This window comes from Procambarus clarkii, chromosome 6 (assembly GCF_040958095.1).
Source record: "Procambarus clarkii isolate CNS0578487 chromosome 6, FALCON_Pclarkii_2.0, whole genome shotgun sequence".
In the NCBI taxonomy this organism is placed as follows: domain Eukaryota; kingdom Metazoa; phylum Arthropoda; class Malacostraca; order Decapoda; family Cambaridae; genus Procambarus; species Procambarus clarkii.
The window spans coordinates 25,301,933-25,326,840 of record NC_091155.1 but is presented as its reverse complement, the minus strand read 5'-3'; the positions used below and the strand labels follow the sequence as shown (position 1 = coordinate 25,326,840).

The following is a 24,908-nucleotide window of genomic DNA, read 5'->3' as shown; positions in this document are numbered from 1 at the left end:
ATTATAATTATTCTGATACATTAACGAGATATGATACATTTCCAGAGCATCAGCTTCAGTTGGTTAGGTGGGTTGCTCTATCGTCCAACCACTTGGGGCTGGACGGTAGAGCGATGGTCTCGTTTCGTGCAGGTCTGCGCTCAATCCCCCGACCGTCCAAGTGGTTGGTGGGACCATTCCCTCTTCCCCGTCCCATCCCAAATCCTTATCCTGGTCCCTTCCAAGGGCTACATAGTCGTAATGGCTTGGCGTTTTCCCCCGATAGTTCCTTCCTTCCTTCGTTCATTCTTAGCCAGGTCAAACAGTTGCATATTTTTACGGAGCAGCAAGTCGAGAACGGGGCCGAGTTAACGGTGGCTGCAACCCCTCCTCCTGTTTAGACAGTACCCATTGTGACTATTGTGACTGATGGATGCCTCTTGTATTGTGACGGTCGTCAATAGTCACGAACGTGTACGTTCTTAGCTTTCAGAATAGTAGTACACTGACTAGTAAGCAATTATTATAAAATAAATGAAGCTTAAAAAAAAAAAAAACTGATATATTCCTAGGCCTAATTTACATGAAATAACACACACACACATATGTACTAAATTACGCCTCAGATATCATGTATTAGGCCTCGGAAGGCTAATTTAATTGCTCAAAACAACACAAGTAAAGAAATAATTTTCCGGATTGTCTAACTCAATAGTTCAGATTTCAAGCCTTTCAGATTTCAGATTGAAGAGCTCGCAAATTACACGTTTTTTTTTTTTAGAGTAATATCACTGCACTTTCCCTTAGCTTACTCATGGCTTAAACCTGATCGCCAGCTGCATTCTCCCATTCCGTTAAAAGTTCTGGTCTCCCTCCCCCGATGTCTCGTTATTTATGCAAATTGGTCCTCTGATGATGGTTCAGGTGTCCCAGGCAGATCGGAGGGGGTGATGGAAGAGGGGGAAGGAAGGAGGGGGGTGGGGGGGGAAGGGGATGGTTGAAGGGGGAGTTGTGGAAGAGGACATTGGAAAGGGAAAGAGATTGTGGAAGGGAACAGTCTGCGAGTCATTAGTACTGTGTCAATGTTCTAAATCCATGATCATTTGCCCTCAGAGAGCACATCATCCAAGAATGGCGTCGGTTCGATAGTGTATCAACGTCATGAGAGCTAATTCATCGATGAATCGACGTTGATGATGTTGACTCGGCGTCGCTCCTCGATACTGCGTCCATTTGGGTGTTTTTGTCTATTTTCCTTATGTTGCAGAAACAACCACCCGGGACTGGTTGATACCTGGTTGATGGGGTTCTGGGAGTTCTTCTACTCCCCAAGCCTCGGGCCCACCCGGGACTGGTTGATACCTGGTTGATGGGGTTCTGGGAGTTTTTCTACTCCCCAAGCCCGGCCCGAGTCCAGGCTTGACTTGTGAGAGTTTGGTCCACTAGGACTGTATGCATTCCCTGTGTTGCAGGAGCTGCTCATGACCTTCGGAGACATGCACCAGATCAACCCCAACGTGCTGGCGCTCTGTGGGATCATCTCGGCCTCCAACTCCTGCTTGAATCCCTTCATCTACCTCTTCTTCTGCCCGAAGGGGGAAGGGCGGACGCTGGAGAGCTACCGGGTGACCTTCACTCGACGATGGAACACGCTCAATAGCCGAATGGCCTCGAGTCCCGCCGCCGCCCAGGCATACCCGACCTCCGGCCTCTCCAGCAAGGGAAACAGATGAGTCCTGTCCGAGGAAGGCCTTACGGATGAGAGCTAAGCAGGGCGAGGAAAGGGAATTATAGAACAAAACAAAGAAGTTGGCTCAGGCGGTATGACGTGTGTTTGGTTGTCACCGGGACGCTGGTACAATGTCCACGCCGCTCCAGCGATTGTCTCAAAGGGACTGTTCTTGTTCCATTGAGCTCGAGTGAACATTTCAGGACATCAAGGTGTCAATATCTTGAATTGAAAAGGGTATAGCATATCATGAATACGTAGGTGTTCTTGCAAACGTGAAATCACATTATCTCTTCATAAATAACTTATCGCTATGTGAACATATCAGCACAAGGCTAATGACAGAACAAAAGGGGCTTGAACAGTGAACACCTAATGAGATGATCACTTGCTGAACGTCTCAATTATTAATGCTCTGTTATTAATTCAGCAGATATTAACTTATCAACATTACATATTATATATATATATATATATATATATATATATATATATATATATATATATATATATATATATATATATATATATATATCCAAACAGAACCTGAAGTAGGAGTCACATGAACACTAAGTGTTCAAAATCAATGCAAACAACATATGCACACATGTTCAACCAATAGCTTCACTCACCTTTTGTTCATCGTATTACGCTCAGCTGAACAGAACACGACATGAACAAGGCCAAGCGACCTTGGTTAATACATAAGGTTGTTTCCGTCCAAGGGAACCAGCTTCGGGATCGGTGAGGCAGTCCGCACATATTGTAGGAATGAACGTGACTATAAGTCTTTATGGAAGAGGTCAAACTGAGGCCATGACCTCAGATTGACTTTCAATTTTAAGTACAAAATAGCTTTTGTCTGTTAACAGTGTTTAATGACTTGAGTAGCTGAAGCTCTCGGGGCTGCTCTAAAAACTTTATGCTAATTGTTGCTCTAATTTATGCTAATTGTTGCTCAAGTTTATAGCAATTGTTGATTTTTATTTTATGCTATTTGTTGTTCTGTATTTTATGATAATTGTTCCTGTGTTTTATGTTAATTGTTACAGTATTTTTTCGTGCTAATTGCTGTTCCCTGCTTTATGATCCGATGAACGCTTATAATAGACGCCTCATGATGTGTAAATTGTGAACAGGGTGACAGGATAAAAGTTTTCAACCGAGGTTGGAAGACTTGTGTTGCTGCCAAGGGTTCATTAGTGGAGTGATTGTGAACTTGAGAATGCTGGTTCGAAGCTTCAGATGCCAGTGTTCACTCGGTGAAACAGGAGAGCAATGTTCGTGTTAGCCTCTCCTCATAAACATTGACTAAATGCTCGTTAATCCCACCGTCAAATGTTTATGAATAAAAAACACTTTATCCATGACTCAAAACTGATGGCGTTTGAACATTTTTCGAACAGTGCTTCGCTGACGACTTCCGTTCGAATCGCATCTTTAAATGTCATCTAAATGTCTCTAAATCGCATCTCTAAATGCTTCATCCACTGGCTATAAATACAAATAATCGCCAACAGAATCTAAACACCTAGCCTAACCTCGGCTTAATTATACACGAAATTATAATAAATTAATCCTTTATATACGAAAAATATAGATTTTTGAATAATCAGTAAGTTCAAATTTACGAATGAATCTTTGGGGATTGGCCTTAGGGAGAACGAACCTAACCTGCCGCCAGATTCACGAAAGCACTTATGCAAGTACTTACGAACGTGTACATCTTTCCTCAATCTTTGACGGCTTTGGTTACATTTATTAAACAGTTTACAAGCATGAAACCTTCCCATTCAACTGTTGTTGTTGTTATAAGCAGCCTCCTGGTGCTTCGGAGCTCATTAACTGTTTAATAATTGTAAACAAAGCCGCCAAAGATTGAGAAAAGCTGTACAGGTTCGTAAGTGCTTTCATGAATCTGGCCCCTTGAGTACGCATTGAAATAATTTAAAAAGAACCAAAATCATTATTATCTGACAACATATTTTGTATATATAATTGGTTGAAACGAAACAGGGATAATGAGCTGACGCAACATTATAATTTTTTTTTTGTAAAGAATACAATATAACATTTGCATTTTATAATGAATACTTTTTACAATGAATTCTATAAATAACGTTTGGTTTTATTTTATAAATATAAAGTATAAATGCTCATGTACCCTACATACTTATAAGTCAAAGAGAAATGAATCACTTACCTATATAAAATATTGTTCTCAATGTCCAATAGGAATCTTCTTCCCAACCTCGGATTGCATATCGTATTTGCAACCGAGGAGAAACACACTATTTTATCCCAAAATATCTTTGTAAACTTGATGAGAATATCTATGTAAACTTGACGAGTCTTATACGGTGGAAAATACGACATTTCCTAACATGGTGACAGGAGTACTGATCACTCCGAAACGAATATAATTGTGTATCAAAATAATGAACGTTATCTTTCACGATAGCAAGTCATAATAATGCTACAGGAAATTAGGCATCCAGCCTACAAATCTGGAAATATAGAAATTAGTGACGTTTCGGTCCGTCCCGAACCATTTGGTCGTGTAAACGGTTCAAGGAACGACCGAAACGTCGTTTTTTCCTTCAGTTGCAGACGAGTGTGTGTGTGTGTGTGTGTGTGTGTGTGTGTGTGTGTGTGTGTGTGTGTGTGTGTGTGTGTGTGTGTGTGTGTGTGTGTGTATGTGTGTGTGTGTGTGTGTGTGTGCGTGTGTGTGTGTGTGTGTGTGTGTGTGTGTGTGTGTGTGTGTGTGTGTGTGTGTGTGTGTGTGTGTGTGTGGGTGTGTGTAAACATGTATATCATAAATTCTAGTATTGAATTAATTTTGTGTTAAGTTGGAATAAAAATCATATGACACTTGTCTCGCTGTGTTTTCGTACAGGTGTTTCTGTCCACCTGCCCTTCCTTATCCACTATCAGGGTTTCCCCTAACTGGCGATACATACCCATCATTGCAACGTTCGAAGCTTAACTCAGACTGATAAGATTCGTCTCTGTACACGTGTGTCTTGGCATTGGGAGAGAGAGAGAGAGAGAGAGAGAGAGAGAGAGAGAGAGAGAGAGACAGAGAGAGAGAGAGAGAGAGAGAGAGAGAGAGAGAGAGAGAGAGAGAGAGAGAGAGAGAGAGAGAGAGAGAGAGAGAGAGAGAGAGAGAGAGAGACAGAGAAGGAAAGTTAACAAGAAGATTACCTAAATGAACGAAGAAAACGTGAAGCCTTGAGGAGGTCACTACTCTGAATGGTCGAGATAAAATGCAGCTTAATGACAACCTAAATCATTATAAATCATTGAATCATTATATATATATATATATATATATATATATATATATATATATATATATATATATATATATATATATATATATATATATATATATATATATAATTAGGAGGATTGAAAGGCCAAACCAGCATATTTCTTTATTAATTATCTATATACATATTCGATATGTGAAGTACTTGCTTAAGAAATAACAGATAACAAGAAAATCCGCTCGCCCAACTATCACAGGTGTTTAACACCGCAGCGCCTCGGGTGTTTAACAGGTGCTACAGGTGTCTAACACAGCAACACCTCCTCCTCCTCTTATTTCGTGCCAGCTCTCGCCTCAAAACACTCTGCTACACCACACGGAATGTTACGTTCGGTAACTTGAACTTTAACCCCAGGATTAACACCTGAATTGATTAGCTTTGCCAGGTTACCTAAACATTCCCCCCCCCCCCCCCCCTTAAGGATTTATTTATAACCCATGTTGATTTAATTAAATTAATCCCAGTACTTTTGGGGGATTTGCAACCTTCAATAATAGCTACAATTATCTCCGATTCTTCTATTTTTTTACTCAAAATCCCACTATAGGAATATTCGAATAATAATAAACAAAATCGATTGAAAAAAACTTATAAATCCAATATACAAGTTCCCTTTTTTTTTTAACCATTTCTATTGGCGTATTAATGCTGAAGGGGGAAATATGTTTACTCCAAGGATGAGGTCAAGCTTAGCATAAGGCGAGCGTCAGCATAAGAAAAGTGTGAAATATTGATGTGAATTTACTAAGCATGAACGTGAATGTTTACATCCCCCAAAAAAACAAACAATGAGAAACGTTCTATTCTATACATTTCCATGAGAAATTATATATTATATATATATTATTCGTGAATTATTTTATTATTTTAGTTTACCCGTTTGTTGCCTTGTGTTATTGCCCCGTTTTCTTATTTAATACTTTATTTTTTTTATGTTAAACGTCCTGGAGAAGGAACACAATATGGCGGACCCGTGACCGGTCACCACGACAGAAGCCAGCAAGACCCGGAGTCACAGGGCACTTAAAACTTCACTTACAACATCTGTTCCTCCTAATCACGGAGGCTGAGTTGGGATTTATTTTTATCAAGAGCTCCGAAGAGCTACGAGGTCATGCAGAGCTCAACTTTTTCATAGACGACCTCTTAACTAACGTTCCGGAACTCGTAAGCTGTGTAACTGAATACCGACTTAACCTCCACGATCAGAGGCACCTATTTCGTAAATGATTTGTAAATCCGGCAGCTGATTTTCAGTCTTACTCCTCTTAGGGGAACGCTTCTGATTAGACTTTTAAGAAAATAGAATTTGGATATAACTTCAAAAGACAAACACGCCCAGTTGAGAAGAGCCTCGCTAGGCTACTACAACAACACGGCTTCGACGAGAGGAGACGGGAACCAGCAGCTTATTAACTATAGCCGATCATTAACTTTGTTTAATGTTAAAAAGATGCATAATTAACAATTTACACAATAAAAGGTAACTTACAGTATTATATATATATATATATATATATATATATATATATATATATATATATATATATATATATATATATATATATATATATATATATATATATATATATATATACAGGTGCTCAATCATTGTAAAACAGTTGGTAGTATTTTTGCATTGTTATTAATGGAAAGATGATTAATAAAATTATATCAGTAAGGCAAAAAGGGAAATAATGGCATTTTAGTTCTATTTGCGAGTGCTCTTTTTTTGCGTGAGTGTGTGTGTGTGTGTGTGTGTGTGTGTGTGTGTGTGTGTGTGTGTGTGTGTGTGTGTGTGTGTGTGTGTGTGTGTGTATTTACTATTTGTGCATGCAGAATCGAGCTATTAGCTCTTGGACCCCGCTTTTCTAACCAATCTATTTTTCCTCTATTATGTCTACTACATATATTTCTCTCTAACACACGCGCACATCCCCCCAGGAAGCAGCCCGTAACAGCTATCTAACCCCCCAGGGACCTATTTACTGCTAGGTGAACAGGCGCATCAGGGTGAAAGAACATCTGCTCATTTGTTTCCGCCTCCGCCGGGAATCGAACCCGGGTCCTTAGGACTACGACCCCCGAGCGCCACACAGTCGCGACCACACACACACACACACACACACACACACACCGGAGGATGAGTGAGAGAGAGAGAGAGAGAGAGAGAGAGAGAGAGAGAGAGAGAGAGAGAGAGAGAGAGAGAGAGAGAGAGAGAGAGAGAGAGAGAGAGAGAGAGAGAGAGACCTGACCTTCACTAGTGTCTCTCAAGCAAGATGGCGAGCGTGTGTCCCCCCCCCCCTTCTCTGCACTTACGCCCCCTATTAACGAAGCACATGCATCATTCCTCAATCAAAGCAGCTTCGTACGCATGTATTCAACAGCTTACGAGCTCCTAAGCGCTGACGAGGCTGTCTGTAACACCAATACCCCTCGGGTATTGCGAAGTTTCCAACCGTCGTAAACGCTTTACTAAATACAGCCTAAACCGCCATGATCGAGGAAAAAAAGATGTCCAGGTTTCGTAAGTCAATTCGTAAATGCTTTTGATGAGTTCTAGCCTAGGCTCTGCACAAGATGTTTACAACAAACACTATCATATTCTACAGAATATAATGCGTATATATGTGTGTGTGGTATTTTGGGAGTTTGCGTGTGTGTGTTAGAGGCATATTAATTAGTGTGCAAATGCGCGGTGCATGCACTCGCGTGCGTGAGCGTGAATATTCATAGAGGTGACAATGACAGCGACAATCTGTGTTCGAATGACTGTGAGAAAGTGACATTTTTCATGATCTCAAGTGTGGTATAATGATTCAAGTACAAGAATATGAGGCTCACGAGTGAGAGTGACAGTGGTTGTGTCATTATGGTGTGAAAATGTGTCAGGGAAAGGCAAATAATAATGAAAGGAACTGTAAGAAAGGAGAGAGAGAGAGAGAGAGAGAGAGGAGGAGAGAGAGAGAGAGAGAGAGAGAGAGAGAGAGAGAGAGAGAGAGAGAGAGAGAGAGAGAGGAGAGAGAGAGAGAGAGAGAGAGAGAGAGAGAAAGAGAGAGAAAGTGAGAGAGAAGAGAGAAGAGAGAGAGAGAGAGAGAGAGAGAGAGAGAGAGAGAGAGAGAGAGAGAGAGAGAGAGAGAGAGAGAGAGAGAGAGAGAGAGAGAGAGAGAGAGAGAGAGAGACAGAGAGAGAGAGAGAGACAGACAGAGAGACAGAGAAAGAGAGACAGAGACAGAGACAGAGACAGAGAGAGACCTCAACAAGAATCACCTAAATACAGAATTTTATGAACATTCAGCAGTGTTTGATCTGGACAATTTTGTCGCTTTCCCCAATGTCCGTGTTCCTCCATCCCATCATATCACAACACACCAACGACCTGGTGTAACTAACCCTCACACCCCAGAGCTGTGTTGGTCCATCAGGCCCCGGGTTGTCTTCGCTACAATGGCTATCCCGACAGATCGAGGAGAAGAATCAACTCCCACAATCTGGCTATGAGACCCTGGGAACTGGCCAGCCAGCCCTCTACTGAGAAAAGCAACTGAATAGAATATCTTGTTCCAGGGAGACGTGAGCAGATAGGCAAACTCCATCACAATCACATTACCGATTTTCCAGCATCAGTGAAATCAAATCAACTGATTGTACGAAGGCTTAGGTGCACACAGCTCCAGCTTTATCTTGTACCTAACAGGATAAGTTAAATAAAGCTCAGTCTTTATAAAATGTTAATAATAAGCTCATTAAACAGTACAGAGAGAGCCTATTAAGATACAGGAATTTCGGGATACAGGATTCAGGAATCTGATGTAGGTAACGGGTGTTAGCTCGCTGTGTCGTGACTCGAGTGTGACTTAGCTTCTTCCTAAGGTGGTCGTGCTTTACACGTTGCTATGGCCGTATGTCCGTTTACAAGGCGAGTGAGGCTCATTCATAAACTCTGGATAAAAGGAACAAAATAATAGTTATTTGACATCAGTTTGTGGGTTTATCTTAACCCGGGTATGGTCATAACATGGGTATGGTCTTTTCCGGGGCTTGGTCCCAACCTGGGCTTGGTCCTAACCTGGACTTGGTCCTAACCTGGACTTGGTCCTAACCTGGACTTGGTTCTATATTGGTCTTGGTCCTAACCTGGGCTTAAAGTGCAGCCTTCCCGGCAGAGTGGACTTAACAGAAGGTGTCCACAAGCAACCAGAAATAAATTGATAAGTCACCCCCGAAGTTGCTGGCGGGCTTAAAAAATTCCGGAGTCGTCAGACTCTGAAAATTGAGCACCACATTACACTAAGTAACTTCTCCTTCGCTCTCTCCTGGATCTTCTCGCTCTGCCTTCATCACTTCTGTCACCTCTCGGCCCAATTATCTCTTCTCTTCCTCTCCTATTCTTCTAACCTTTTTCTTTCAACAGTCTCTCCGCAAGCTAGGGACCTAGGAATCCCACCCAACCACTGTCGCGCACCAGGAACTCAACCCGTCACTTCTGTGGGACTTACAAAATAAATCCACAGCAAAAAAAACAAGAAAAATCTGATAAATATGCCAATGAATATAAGTAGCCCTGAAAGAATGGTTTCTTTGCTGTGTGTGTGTGAGACAACAAGAGTCCACTGACTAGGCCTTATAACCTCTCACGCTAAACTACTGCACTTTACAAGCTGAGGAATTCTTTGATATCAAATTGTTACTAATATATGATTTGTACACGTGGCAGATACGTCATAGATTACAATTTCATATATATATATACATTGTGTGTGTGTGTGTGTGTGTGTGTGTGTGTGTGTTAAGACGATCATTCACATCATGTGGGCTGATTGAAGAAGTGATGTAAATCACATCAAAGATCGTTAATTAGCTTCATGTAATATATATTATTATTTAACATACCCCCCTTGCATGACGATATGCCTGAACCAAGTATGATATATGTATATATATATATATATATATATATATATATATATATACACATATTCACGTATAACAGTGTAACAAGAGAACTTATTTAGTAAGACTATTCTTGAGTGTATGTTGTCAATGTGTCAATATGAGACATGTCTGAGTAATATGCTCACTGTTCACTGAGTAATATATTCACTTGTCACATGGAACCCTTGAAGACTAGGCTAGACTCAGTGTGATGGGTTGATCAGAGTTTATCTTTATTAGGCTTTCCCAAATATATATATATATAAATCCAGTCGATTTATATATTTTTTCTGTCATCTTTGAAGTCTTTCAAATTGTTGTTTTTATATTTCAGATTCTATGTTGCATTTTATTCGTAAATATCAGAGCGTGTGTAGGGATATATGCGATCAGATGCACTCAGCCACACTGAGACAACGCTTGTTCAAGTTGAATTCACTGGATTGTTCAATTCCAGGATCTTACTCGACACTTTAGGCAGTCAGTCGTTGACTCCCAAATTACTAATGGAATTGTAGTCGACTTTAATCGACCCACGACAATAATTCATTTCGGTATTGGGGGGGGGGGGACAAGGCAGTTTTCAGGAGTTTCATGATAATTATCGACTTCAACATTCAGCATTTTTGACACTCGTCGACTTGAAGAACCGTCGAGGAGGGCAAATGAGTGAACTTGGTCATCACCTTCCAGGGTCCGGGTAGCCAAGGCCTGCTGGTGGTTATCTTGAGGTTATCTTGAGGTGATTTCGGGTACACACACGTGTCGGCTGGACCTACAAATCCATTACACAACCGACGAATCCAACTCCCACAGATTTGTTAACACCTTGGCTTCATCGTCGCCGAGCATTAAATTTGGTGGATTTCAGCATTCGCCAACTCCTTATTTCCCCGACTTTAGCATTGGCTAAGGTTTACATTCTTCCGCTTCAATCAACTTGAAGTCACCAGCCACTAAACTGATTAGCGAATAGACTTTGGCCATCGACGGAGGTCGCAGTAGAGAGAATGCATGTCTCGTAGCGCATTTGCCATGACTCTCCAGGACTGTTGACATCTATTGTGTCACCAGGCACACTGGTGACGTAGGTAAACATTAGGTGACGTCAGGGCGCTGTTGCCGTCACTGCCCAGATGACGTGACACTAGATCTCGTCGAAGATGTTCATAGATTGGATGACATTCTCGTTCTGCAAGAATGGCAAGGAGTTACCCTACACCCAGAAGTGGCGATACAGAAAACTGTAGGGAAAAGGGTTGCTAGAATACAGTGCTGTTACTGTTACTAGTAACAGTAACAGTATAGAGCACTAGTATTGAGCACACTAGTATACTATACTAATGCTCAACTACAACTATTACTACTGCTATCACTACCACTACTACTACTACACCTGTTACTTCTAACTATAGTATTATTATTTTTAAAATGAAAATCTGTGAATCGATGCTAATGAGGATTACTGTGCAGTTTTTTTTTATATCTATTAAAAGTAAAAGAAAAATATTACATATCTCACCATCAATGTTTTCTAGATAAGGAACGTTTATACTAGAGAGTAACTGGGAACATTGTGAAGCCTCGCGTTAGAGAGTAACTGGGAACATTGTGAAGCCTCGCGTTAGAGAGTAACTGGGAACATTGTGAAGCCTCGCGTTAGAGAGTAACTGGGAACATTGTGAAGCCTCGCGTTACATAGTTGATGTTAAAGTTTACTAGTGTTCCTCTCTTTCATTAATTTATGTCAGATTTTAAATTCAGGACAATTTATGAGGAATTGATCTTCATGGATTTTTTTAAGTTGATTTGTATGCATTTTTGCAGCTACCAACACCACCACTCACACCAACACTACACCAACACCACCACTCACACCAACACTTCACCAACACTACCACTCACACCAACACTACACCAACACCAACACTTCACCAACACCACCACTCACACCAACACTTCACCAACACTACCACTCACACCAACACTACACCAACACCAACACTACACCAACACCACCACTCACACCAACACTTCACCAACACTACCACTCACACCAACACTACACCAACACCAACACTACACCAACACTACCACTCACACCAACACTTCACCAACACTACCACTCACCCACTACACCAACACTACCACTCACACCAACACTACACCAACACTACCACTCACACTACACCAACACCAACACTCACACCAACACTTCACCAACACCACCACTCACACCAACACTACACCAACACCACCACTCACACCAACACTTCACCAACACTACCACTCACACCAACACTACACCAACACCACCACTCACACCAACACTACACCAACACTACCACTCACACCAACACTTCACCAACACCACCACTCACACCAACACTACACCAACACTACCACTCACACCAACACTTCACCAACACTACCACTCACACTAACACTACACCAACACTACCACTCACACCAACACTTCACCAACACCACCACTCACACCAACACTTCACCAACACTACCACTCACACTAACACTACCACTCACACTAACACTACCACTCACACTAACACTACACCAACACTACCACTCACACTAACACTACACCAACACCACCACTCACACCAACACCATCACTCACATCAACACCACCACTCACAGCAACACTACACCAACACTACCACTCACACCAACACTACACCAACACTACCACTCACACCAACACCATCACTCACATCAACACCACCATTCACACCAACACTACACCAACACCACCACTACACCAACACTTCCCCAACACCACCACTCACACCAAAACCACCACTCACTCCAACACCACCACTACACCAACACCACCACTACACCAACACTTCACCAACACCACACCAACACCACGTCTACCACTACACACCACCACTACCATACCAACACCACCACCACTACAACAACAACTACACCACCACCACCACCACTCTCGCCACCAACATGACACACCACCACAACCTTGGAGCAGTATTCCATAAACTCATCCATAGTGACCACTCCGTCCTTGTTCAGGTCCAGCTTCTGCAAGGAGAAAGATACTCATTACTCAACAGTCACGTGAAGCAGCGTGTGTGTGTGTGTGTGTGTGTGTGTGTGTGTGTGTGTGTGTGTGTGTGTGTGTGTGTGTGTGTGTGTGTGTGAGTGTGTGTGTGTGTGTGTGAGTGTGTGTGTGTGTGTGTGTGTGTTTACGATTCGTGTACTTATTATTTATGCCTGTAGGATCGAGCTGTTAGCTCCTGGACCCCGCTTTTTTTTAACTTTTCTAACTGTCCAATGTACTGACTCCCCGAACTGTTTTGAGTACGTGTGTGTAACCTACAGGTTCCTGAACCCGTTGGTGGGGTCTGTCATGTTTATACATTTGCCAATAAATAGAGTCTGCCCTCACCACTTCGCCTCGGAGTTCATTTCACTAACTGCTTTGACACTAAAATGTTCTTTCAAACAAGCCTGTGGCTCATTCGGGCATTTAGTGTCCACGTGTGTCTCGTTGTTCATGTGTTCAATAATGAAAACATTCCCCCTGATTTTCACTGAGTATTTTGTATGTTGTGAGCATGTCTATCCCATTGTCATTGAGTGATATATATATATATATATATATATATATATATATATATATATATATATATATATATAAAATATATATATATATATATATATATATAAATATATATATATATATATATATATATATGTATATGTATATATGATTTGGACCCTTTAGCATACCTCAAACCTTTCCTGCAATGCAACCCACAACAGAGGCCTAACTTTTTGGTACCTATTTACTGCTAGGTATACAGAGGCATCAAATCAAAGAAAACGTACCACGGGGATCGAACCCAGGACTTTTCGGGTGTGAGCCGACTCTGTATACACTAACCACTGTTGTACAGGAACGTACTGAGTAGGGTCCAAGACTTGAAACAATGGTGTATCTCTCTACGTCATCGGTGTTCTATAAACAAACCTAACCCAACCCAATATGTTCTATTCCTAACCCAACCCAGCATATTCTAACTTAAACCTAACTCAACCCATACCAACCTATTCTAACCTTAACTGACTGAACCTAACCTAACCAAATAGGTTTTAGCTCCTACTAAACGCACCTCAAAGACCTTGTCCACGTGGTCAATGGCCGTACCGTCGTCAATGCTGGGATTACCCTGGTCACCCAAGAGGTCATAGATGGACGTCACGATGTCAATCAGCTCCTCCTTGGTGATGTACCCGTCGTTATTGATGTCGTAGAGGCTGTGGGAGAAAGTAAGAGGAAGGAATCTTGTAGATCAACAAACAATTACTGAAGTAGAATGACGTAACAAGGCAGTAGAATGACGCAACAAGGTAGTAGAATGACGCAACAATTAGGGTTGAGTCTCAAGACATAATGAACTGAAACAAAATATATTTACAAGACCAAAAATCATGGATGGAAAAAAAGGGAAGAGGCTCACTTGAAGATCCAGTTGACTCGCTCCTGTAGCGTCCCCTTCAACAACACCGACAGACCCATGATGAAGTCCCCGAAGGTGATGGAGCCGGACCCGTCCTGGTCCATCGTTCCGAACACGTAGTGGGCGTACATGGCTGAGTCTGTGGACACGGACGGGGTATATATGACCGTGTCTGTGGATACGGACGGGGTATATATGACCGTGTCTGTGGATACGGACTGGGTATATATGACCGTGTCTATGGATACGGACTGGGTATATATGACCGTGTCTATGGATACGGACGGGGTATATATATGACCGTGTCTATGGATACGGACGGGGTATATATATGACCGTGTCTATGGATACGGACGGGGTATATATGACGGTGTCTATGGATACGGACGGGGTATATATGACCGTGTCTGTGGATACGGACGGGGTATATATGACCGTGTCTGTGGATACGGACGGGGTATATATATATGAGCGTGTCTGTGGACATGGAGAACGTATGCATAACCGTGTCTAGAGACAAGTTTCTTTCTAAAAGCTGACGAGGAGTCACAATAAAGTGGCTGAAGTATGTTGACCAAAGCATACACTAGAAAGTGAAGGGACGATGACGTTTCGGTCCGTCTTGGACCAGTCTTCACAATCGACTTGAGAATGGTCCAGGACGGACCGAAACGTCGTCGTCCCTTCACTTTCTAGTGTGTTATTTGGTCAACTTCTTTCTAAATTATATTTTAATGCTTGTGTAGATATATCTTCCTTTTCTTAGTATATTTGTTCGAAAATTATTATACCTGAAATTTCATTTCAATCCGGTATAGAATTTTCGCCAGTTTCACTTTTGTTAAATATTGTGATAAATGTTTATACTTGTGGATATTACCTTTATTGTTCATACGTGCTTTAATACTGGTGTGTAAGTAGGAATGTGTAAATGTGGGATGGGTGTAGGGGTGTGTAGGTGTGGGGTGGATGTAGGGGTGTGTAGGTGTGGGGTGGGTGTAGGAGTATATAGGTGTGGGGAGGATGAAGGGGTGTCTAGGTCTGGGTTGGGTGTAAGGGTGTGTAGGTGTGGGGTGATTGTAGAGGTGTATTAGGATGGGCGTAGAGATGTGTGTGTTTTGGGGTGTGGAGTTTTGTGGTGGGAGGCAGTTTAGTGTGGGAGTAAGTATACCAAGCTCTCAATATGAGACCAAACCATATCTAAATATTCTCTTAATAAACTCATTAATTATCATATCACAACATGCAATAAAAAACCCACAAGCCTTAAATATAATATCTTATCATTTCCCAGTATACATCAAAGCTCCCTCATGAAAACGTCTCGAGACCAAGGAACATAATTAGCCTTCAAGAGACCCTTTGAATGAAGCTTACTTCTTCCGGAGCCGTCGTCTGGTTGGCCTCCCAGGGGGAAGAATTTGCCATAGATCTCCTTGAAGGTTTCTTCTGAGATGACGCCCGTCGGACACTCCTGCTTGAACCCCCGATACCTGCAAGTCAGCGTCCAGGTTAACAATGGTTGACAATAAGGCGTGCAGGGATTAATTAAGTCACCCCTTAATATATGAAATTATTATTATTATGTTTCGGGCCGTCGAGGACGCTTAAATTAACAAGTCGGAACAGTTGTGACTTGATAAGGGGTCCAGGACAGGCCGAAAAGTTGTCACATAAGGGTCCAGGACGGGCCGAAAAGGCGTCACATAAGGGTCCAAGTAGGACCGAAAAGTAGACACATAAGGGTCCAGGCCGGACCGAAAAGTAGACACATAAGGGTCCAGGCCGGACCGAAAAGTCGTCACATAAGGGTTCAAGTAGGACCGAAAAGTAGACACATAAGGGTCCAGGCCGGACCGAAAAGTAGACACATAAGGGTCCAGGCCGGACCGAAAAGTAGACACATAAGGGTCCAGGCCGGACCAAAAAAGTCGTCACATAAGGGTCCAGGCCGGACCGAAAAGTAGACACATAAGGGTCCAAGCCGGACCGAAAAGTCATCACGATTACTGTTTACCGTTGCGTGAGTTGCATGATTCAAAGTGAATATAAAAAACATGGATATACAAGCGTAAAGATATATACATGTTCAGTATTTTCGATTAAAATAAATGTAGAGTAAGTATGAATAATTCGATGCTGGGTAAGTATGAATGAAAACATAAAAACGTTTATTTGTTTAAAACGAAGAAACTGAAAAGTAATATTTTTGATTAATCAATGAAACATATTGACTGAAAAGGCTCAGAGGGAGACTCCTTAAGTCAGTGTTGATTGACATATTTCGGAAATTCTCAAGATCACTATTACAGCGGACCATTATTTAGTTGCAAGTCATAATAGTTACCTAACTCCCAGGTATCCATCCATTGCAAGGTTAAAAGATGCATTAGATGAAAGGAAACGTGTCTAAATGTCTCTCTTTCTCCTGCTGCGAGAATTAAGTGAACTCGGAGCCTAATACACTAATCTAAGAAAAACACTAATCCAAGTCAGCCTCAATTAATAAGGATCCAACTCCTACCAATAAACACCGATTTAGAACATTCAAATCTGAAATATAAAGCTAAACAAGTTGAGGTATTCACCTGAAGAAGCTAAATTGCAATACCCATTACGCAGAGAAACGATAAATATTAAATATTAAAATTGTTCCTTAGCTTAGACCTCTCAGACTTACATAAATTGCAGCTCCTCTTTGGTGAATCTTGTTGCTTCGCTCAATTGTTCGAGTCCTTCTGGGCGGTATCTCAATGGCGCTAGCTCGAAGTCCTCGAATTCTTGATCTGTAACAGAAAACGCATCTTTCAGTATCACAGAAAATGACCTCCGCTGACGTTATTTGAGCCTCAACTAACCTAAATCTAATGTGCAGACGTCTTTATTGAGGAAAACTTATAATTTTTCAAATGATTTCCCATTATTGACGACAGGAAGCCTATCACAATAGATTATTTTAATCTCCCTAGCTAAGATTGATTCTGTTCATTCCGTTACCCAACATATTACTGGTCAGACACAATGGTGCCCTAGCTATAAAATAGGTGAGTGATAACTATGACCCCTATCAGGATTCGAACCTGTGCTGCTAGGGGCTAACCAATCACCTAGACTGCACGGTAGAAGGACGGTCTCGCATTTTGCAGGTCGGTGTTCAATCCCCGACTGTCAGAAGAAGGATGTGTCCTTCTGAATACATCAGAAGGATGAAGCCTTCTGAAGATGTATTATTATATACGAAAATCCTTATCTAACACACACACAGGTCGCTGCTATCGAGTGAACAGCGTTCGTTAGTCGTAGTTCTATGAGTCCGGGTTCGATTCACGGACTAGGCAGAAAAAATGAAAAGAGTTTCTTTCGCGTGATGCTTCTGTTCACTTAGCAGTAAATAGGTACCTGGAAATTATATATTGGATAGTGGCTGCATCCTGGGGGTGAGTGTGTGAGGAAGAAATATATGTAGTATATATATATATGCCATAAGATAAATAAGTCCGGAATCAGTACATTAGACAACCAACGGTTAGAAAGACGGGGTCCAAGAGCTAACAACTGGATCCTGCAAGCACAAATTGCAAATAGTAAACTCACACACACACACACACACACACACACACACACACACACACACACACACACACACACACACACACACACACCTATTCACTTTCGCAGAGTGGTAGACGGTTGGAACAAGTTAACTGAGGTGGTGGAGGCCAAAACCGTCAGTAGTTTCCGTCATATAAACCGTTATATGACAAAGAGTCCTGGGAAGACGGGACACCACGAGCGTAGCTCTCATCCTGTAATTACACTTAGCTAATTACACACACACACACACACACACACACACACACACACACACACACACACACACACACACACACACACACACACACACACACACACACACAAAGTTTCTCAGTTGCACCAAAGGTGTTAAGCACCACCACTGTATGTAAAAGTCTGGACAGAACAACAAAGGTCAGCCCTTAATCCCACCAACACTTTGATAACCGGACATAACCTCCATAACACGAGAAACGCGCCCAACACGTGCTAGGAAAGATACACGAGAATGTTGATGCAATACGATATATATGCAATTAAACAATCAAGCAATGCAACCCGAAAGCTTCAAATAGACTATGACACAACTTGGGGGCCCCGCCCCCCAGACACAAGGGATCGTTGCACATTGCACGAAAACTAACCAATCTACCACTCTCTACTGATGTTGTACAAGCGGGGTATTAGGGCGATCTGGACCCTCTGCCCGAGGGCAGTACCAGCGAGAATTGGGTCCAAAGTTACAGCTAAGGGGGGGCCTCCGCTCCAAGCGAGTGCCATAAATGGATTGCCAGGCCTCCAGTGCCAGTGAGGAGGCAACAGGAGTTGTGAGAATTGTTGTCCACTGCACTCGGCTGGTTGGCAGTGGCTGCCTCCGGTAGGGGAGCTGTGATCTCTGACCCAAGTCCAGCTTTGTTGGTGATTTGCTTTGATAGTCACATGTTAGGACTTCCGGGGTCTGAGGCTCGTAGTATACAACAAATCATCTGAATACATTAATTTAATATTTACGTTGATATCTGTCCCCACAGTACAGATGCTCTTATTATATACATATATATGTATATACGTGTGTGTGTAAGAAGTGCATATGTATATATATACGTATGTTTATATGTGTGTATCTATAGTATAAGATATATACACACACACAACTTGGTCACAAGCGGCGGCTCACACTTTGCTGTATAGGTCTGGTTCCTGCCACACCCATTCCGACAATCAATGTGAGGGGAATTTAATAGTTTAATGGGCCAATTTCATCAGTTCTTTTCCTTCCTTATCAGTTCATTTCTTATGTCCATCTCTCTCTCTCTCTCTTTATATATATATATATATATATATATATATATATATATATATATATATATATATATATATATATATAAAAGGGGTGGTAGGAGAAGCGAACACTCATATGTATTCAGAGTTAAATGGCACGTTTTTCTCTGAATGCTCTGTGTCCCCTTCTTTGAGGCTGTGGGTTTTATATATATATATATATATATATATATATATATATATATATATATATATATATATATATATATATATATATATATATATATATATATATAATTATTTGCATAACTGTTTAATTTTTTTTCCAACTATTTTTCAAGTCTGCATTTGATCACACAATATGCTGCTCTTCACTCTTTCAACTGCTAACCTTCCTTTCCCCCTATTGACATCTCTCTCTGTATACCTACGTATGTATTCACGTACCTGTCTACCTTCCTACCTATTCCCCACTCTGCTCCAATTAGCCTTAATTGGCCTGACGAATATCAGATGAATTTTAATGCCAATTCATGTACAAACAGCAATATATGTTGTAAACTTTACTGGATAGGAACCTGCATGACAAACTTCACAGAGTTGGTAAAAAAAATAGGAAAGGAACGAGACCTAGGTATGATAGTGGCTATAATGATCTGTGAGCCAATTAGCAGCTAGTTCACTGCCAATTAGTAGTTCAATAAGGATGAAGAGAACAACATTTTTTTTAATATTAGGTTTAATTGCAATGTCTTTCGAGTAGCGATGTGTGAAAGTCATTCTCCTCACTCTTAGTGTTACTGTAAGCTTCAGTACAATGGTACTGTAACAGCCCATTTGAGAATATTTCATGCAATTTTCGCCACCATATTTGAGTAAATATATTTCTAAATTATTATATGGTCAGCGCTGATCTACACACACACACACATTATACCAAGACCCAGCAATAGATCATTCAAGCTCACTATTCAAGACCAACGTTAATTCAACGGCGATTCAACGTCGAACCAACGCCACTCTTGGATAAGAGTGGCGTTGGTTCCAACCAACCAACGCCCACTGGGATTTATTATTTCGACGTTATTACGACGCGGGGTTGACGTAATGATTGCAAACGTTGTGACTGCGTTGTGCCGTATATAACAGCATATAAACTGACAGAATAGTTGGGATCTATTGTCGTTTGAATTCATTTGTAATTCCTTATAGATTACCTCTCCCAGTACAGTATATCTTATCCACCCCTCCCCCCCTCTCCAACATCCATAGAGAAACGAACAGTGTACAAAATTTAGTTCATTTATTATGCACCCCATACCCATCTTATGGGCGGTAGTGGAAAGGGTTACAGAGGCACATAATGGGCTCAGGAACTGAACCTGTGTACAAAAACTGAAAGCATTTTGAAAAAGAATGAAAATTTCCGGAAATAGAATTTTCACTCTCGTGAAAGTTTAACTCTGAAATACACTCAAGCGAGAAATTTTTAACTCTGGTATACACCTGCGTGTGAAAATGGGGCTATAAATTTAATTTTGCCTAATAAATCAACGCACGCGGAAAATAAAAATAATTTTTTGATTTGGAAATTCAAGGAAATATATTTATATTTCACACGAACAGCGAACAATAAGTTAACATTTTGAACGTGAATAATAATAATAACATTATTAAATGTTATTATTCCTAAACATGAATAATATCAATTTATTATGAATATTATATTATGATTAATAATAAAAATAATGATATAAATAATCACGCAGTTGTTAAGACAATGTCAAATATAAAAGTTCTTGCTCCTAATTTGCATACTTTGTAGGAACAATGATGACATTTTTCTACTGTAAATTATGTCCCATTGTCATCGACAGTTGAATGATGTCTAAATGGGGTCAATTGAAGGGGGGGGGGGGGGTAATGACCCCAGCTAATGACCTTAATCTCCAAGTAATTAAGGGCCCGAGAGAGGTAAAGTTCTTGCCCACGAAATGGGTAATAGTTTGTCTCTGTGTCTGTCCACCTCTCTCTCTCTCTCTCTCTCTCTCTCTCTCTCTCTCTCTCTCTCTCTCTCTCTCTCTCTCTCTCTCTCTCTCCGCTTATCACGGCATCAGCTCTCAAACTCGTTCCATAGTTATGCAGAGAGAGAAAGAGAGAGAGAGAGAGAGAGAGAGAGAGAGAGAGAGAGAGAGAGAGAGAGAGAGAGAGAGAGAGAGAGAGAGAGAGAGAGAGAGAGAGAGAGAGAGAGATGCCATTTTGACGGTGTCAATTGGCGAGATACAACAGGAATGTGGCACCCAAACTGGCACTCGATTTTCCAGTGCCATTTTTCGTCCTTTATCGTGGCATGGCGCTTGTTGGCAGCGTCTTTGACCTTTCCATTTGGCCGAGGGACGAAGACGAGCAAGGAATTGGAGGATTTGGATGGATAGCGATGGTTGGAGGATATAGGATATAAGGAGAGGCGAAGGTGGGAGAAGGTGACGGACGAGAGAAGGAGGGACATGGGGACGTGAAGGGCTGAGGGACACAGTCATGTGCGGAAGAATGAAAGGGAGAGGGAAGGAGAATGCAGTGGAATGGTGTAGTAGGATGAGGTAGATGGATTTTATATTAAGATCATGCAGAGGGATGCTGTTGTTAGATAATGTTGAAGGATGGTGTAGTGGAATGAGGTTAAAGAGAGAGAGAGAGAGAGAGAGAGAGAGAGAGAGAGAGAGAGAGAGAGAGAGAGAGAGAGAGAGAGAGAGAGAGAGAGAGAGAGAGAGAGAGAGGGGGGGGGGGGGGTTATGAACTCTCACTCCCACCTTGTTAATCTCACACTTCTCTCTCACTTCCCTTTCATTACAATCTCAATCCAACCTTACTACTGTCTTACACCTCTCATCTAACTCAACTCTCAAGTCCCTCACTCTACTTTCATAATAATTTTTTTTAAATTAGCACGGGAATGGGGAAATGGGAACTTTAGGAATATAATAATATTTATGGAAAACAGCAACATATGATTCGAGGAATAAGAGCAACTTTTTTAATGTATTAAATTCAGCGATAAATCAAAGACAGGAAGAGGAGAGTGCAACCGAATGAACCCAATCACTTATTAATACATTTTCAATGAGTAGGCATTATTGATTACCCATTTATAACAGGTGACATGAGTCAAGCAGTGGGTGTTGGGTCTCGGGCAGCGGTTGTTCTAATTACATGACTATTTACACCATTTAATAACTTCAGTAATACACGTTAATTGAAGTAACTCCGTGTTATCCTCCTTGGCGCTCAAATCCTCTTTACTGCTCACAGGATCCCTTCTCCCATCACCTGTCGTCTTGCTTACATGTGTCCCTTTCCCCCGTCAATTCAACTAAAGAGTTCCGCACGGAATGACAATTTCTCATCGTTTAGAAGATAAAATATCTGCTTCCTTCACGCCTATTTACACTTGCGGTAAAGTCTAAGGACTCAGCACTGATCATTTCACTTTCACAGACTTCGTGAAAGTAGGAAGGGGGGGGGGGGGGGGGGCATAATTGGGCTGACCCTCTCACCCTTAAGTCACTCCTGATAAAACTTCACCATTAATCCTGCAAAGTGTAATGACAGTAACGTCTGAACTCCATTTTCGAACTGACATTCTATCCTATGCATATAGATTTTAATTTTGAAATTTATGAATTAAGAGTCCATCTTCAATTACTGTTCTTACTACCACTAATGTAATTATATATACTGTTAATATAATCACACATTTTGCTGTTGTTATAATCCCAACTGCTGCTAACACAGCTGCTAATGCAAGCAGTGACACTGATCTGTAGTTACTGATCACTAAACAGCTCTTTTATAGTGGAGTAATCTGGATAACTGTGTAATAGTATCGAGCTGACCTTACCTGGTCCCAATGCCTTGCCAATATCTAGTGATTTAAGGAGATGGTGGTTAATTACCTTTCAATAAAAATACACTGACAAATTTGCCACAGTACTAAGCTGAAACTGTCGAGGCTATTGTTGTGGTTTAAGGGTTTACACTCCAGCAGCAAAAATATCTGTCATTAATTCAGTCTTAATTAATGGTTGGATCGATCTTATCATGTTAGTTTAGTGGTGGGATTTTGTCTTCAGACTTGAAGACTTGCAGGGAGTGCAGAGCAAGTTTGGCTATAGTAGACATGAGAGCTGCTCCAAGGAACAGCTTATTGGACTAAGTTATGCCCAGTGAAGTCTGGCCATAAGTCTCGGGGATTACAAGGAATCCCCACAACCCTCTCCAGGCATACTTCAGGTCATTAACCAGGAAGCAGCGGACTTTAGAACCCACTTATCGTGATTCTCCTTTTTTCCACGTTTCTTAACAGATGACAGGCACTAATTAAATTTATTCACCGTCATGTCTTTGAAGGTTTCAGTGGTGAGGAGACAGATGCTAATTTACTTCCTTCAGACCTTTTCTTTGACTCCAGCTGCCACCTTAAGTAGTTTTACCAATTTATTATAGTACATTCTATCCTGAATACCACGTTCTTGCCTCGCTTTTATATTTTTCTTCCTTATCTCTCTTCTATGTCACAGCTCTTCTCCCATGTGTTAAGGAGAAGATCTCCTGTCAAGTCTCTTTCTCTCCTTGGCCTCTTGAGTCCTGAATAGTTTTCCACTTCTTATGGAGATGGCATACTCCATTTATAAAGAAGATAAGGAGAAAAGGAAGTGAAAGACAGGGAGAGAGAGTAAGGGGGGACCAGTATGTGAGAAGAGACAGAAAAGCAGAGAAGAGTTTTACAAACAAAAAATAACAGGCAAGAATAAGAATAACGAAAATAAGGAGGAGAAGGCTGAAGAGGCGAAGAGAGAGGGAACTCTCCAACCCTCCACTAGAAGGGGAAGAGAGAGAGAGAGCAATAAAGATAAGGAGTGAGGTGGGAAGGAGGACACCCGAGACAGCCTGGAGGTAAACAGAAGGTTAGGGAGGGAGTGTGTGGAGAGAGGGGAGTGTGGAGGGGAAGGTGTGTGGAGGGGGGGAGTGGTGTGGAGGGGAAGGTGTGTGGAGGGGGGAGTGGTGTGGAGGGGAAGGTGTGTGGAGGGGGGAGTGGTGTGGAGGGGAAGGTGTGTGGAGGGGGGAGTGGTGTGGAGGGGAAGGTGTGTGGAGGGGGGAGTGGTGTGGAGGGGAAGGTGTGTGGAGGGGGGAGTGGTGTGGAGGGGAAGGTGTGTGGAGGGGGGGAGAGGTGAGGAGAGGGAGGGGGGGGGGTAACTGTTGGGTCGGAAATCTATATATATATATATAAAATATTTCTACCAATATTTACACACAAAATATGGATGTACATTTAATTAGTATTCTGAGGGGGAGAAAGGAGGTACATTTTCGCTCATGCTGGATAGACATTTTCACTCGTTTCCGGATTAGGATAATTATCTACTTATTACGAAACACTATGAAAGTTTTTCAAGTATTATGAAACACGCGATTTTTTTTCTCCCGCGCCCTCTATATATATACTTTAGAAAAATTTCCTTCGAATAATCACGAAAAAACTTTAGCTTTTGCCGAAATTTTAATTACTAATTGCTA

General features: G+C 41.5%; 2 protein-coding genes across 4 annotated transcripts in view; one reads left to right on the top strand and one right to left on the bottom strand.

Annotated features, from left to right (window-relative positions):
* The window catches only part of LOC123753032 (cardioacceleratory peptide receptor), a 36,632-nt gene extending 34,480 nt beyond the window's left edge, over positions 1–2,152 (top strand). The window contains exon 7 of the mRNA XM_045735041.2: positions 1,452–2,152. Coding sequence (XP_045590997.2) covers positions 1,452–1,712 — 261 coding nt within the window. The 3' untranslated portion in view covers positions 1,713–2,152. The remainder of the gene's footprint in view (positions 1–1,451) is intronic.
* A 5,985-nt stretch (positions 2,153–8,137) lies between these two features.
* Positions 8,138–24,908, bottom strand: part of LOC123752992 (A-type potassium channel modulatory protein KCNIP1) — a 293,403-nt gene continuing 276,632 nt past the window's right edge. For all 3 annotated transcript variants that reach the window (XM_069306913.1, XM_069306904.1, XM_069306918.1), the window contains 6 exons: positions 17,161–17,266; positions 15,858–15,973; positions 14,481–14,619; positions 14,133–14,277; positions 12,976–13,038; positions 8,138–11,167 (listed from right to left, as the gene is read on the bottom strand). In XM_069306913.1, coding sequence (XP_069163014.1) covers positions 11,123–11,167; positions 12,976–13,038; positions 14,133–14,277; positions 14,481–14,619; positions 15,858–15,973; positions 17,161–17,266 — 614 coding nt within the window. In that variant the 3' untranslated portion in view covers positions 8,138–11,122. The remainder of the gene's footprint in view (positions 11,168–12,975; positions 13,039–14,132; positions 14,278–14,480; positions 14,620–15,857; positions 15,974–17,160; positions 17,267–24,908) is intronic.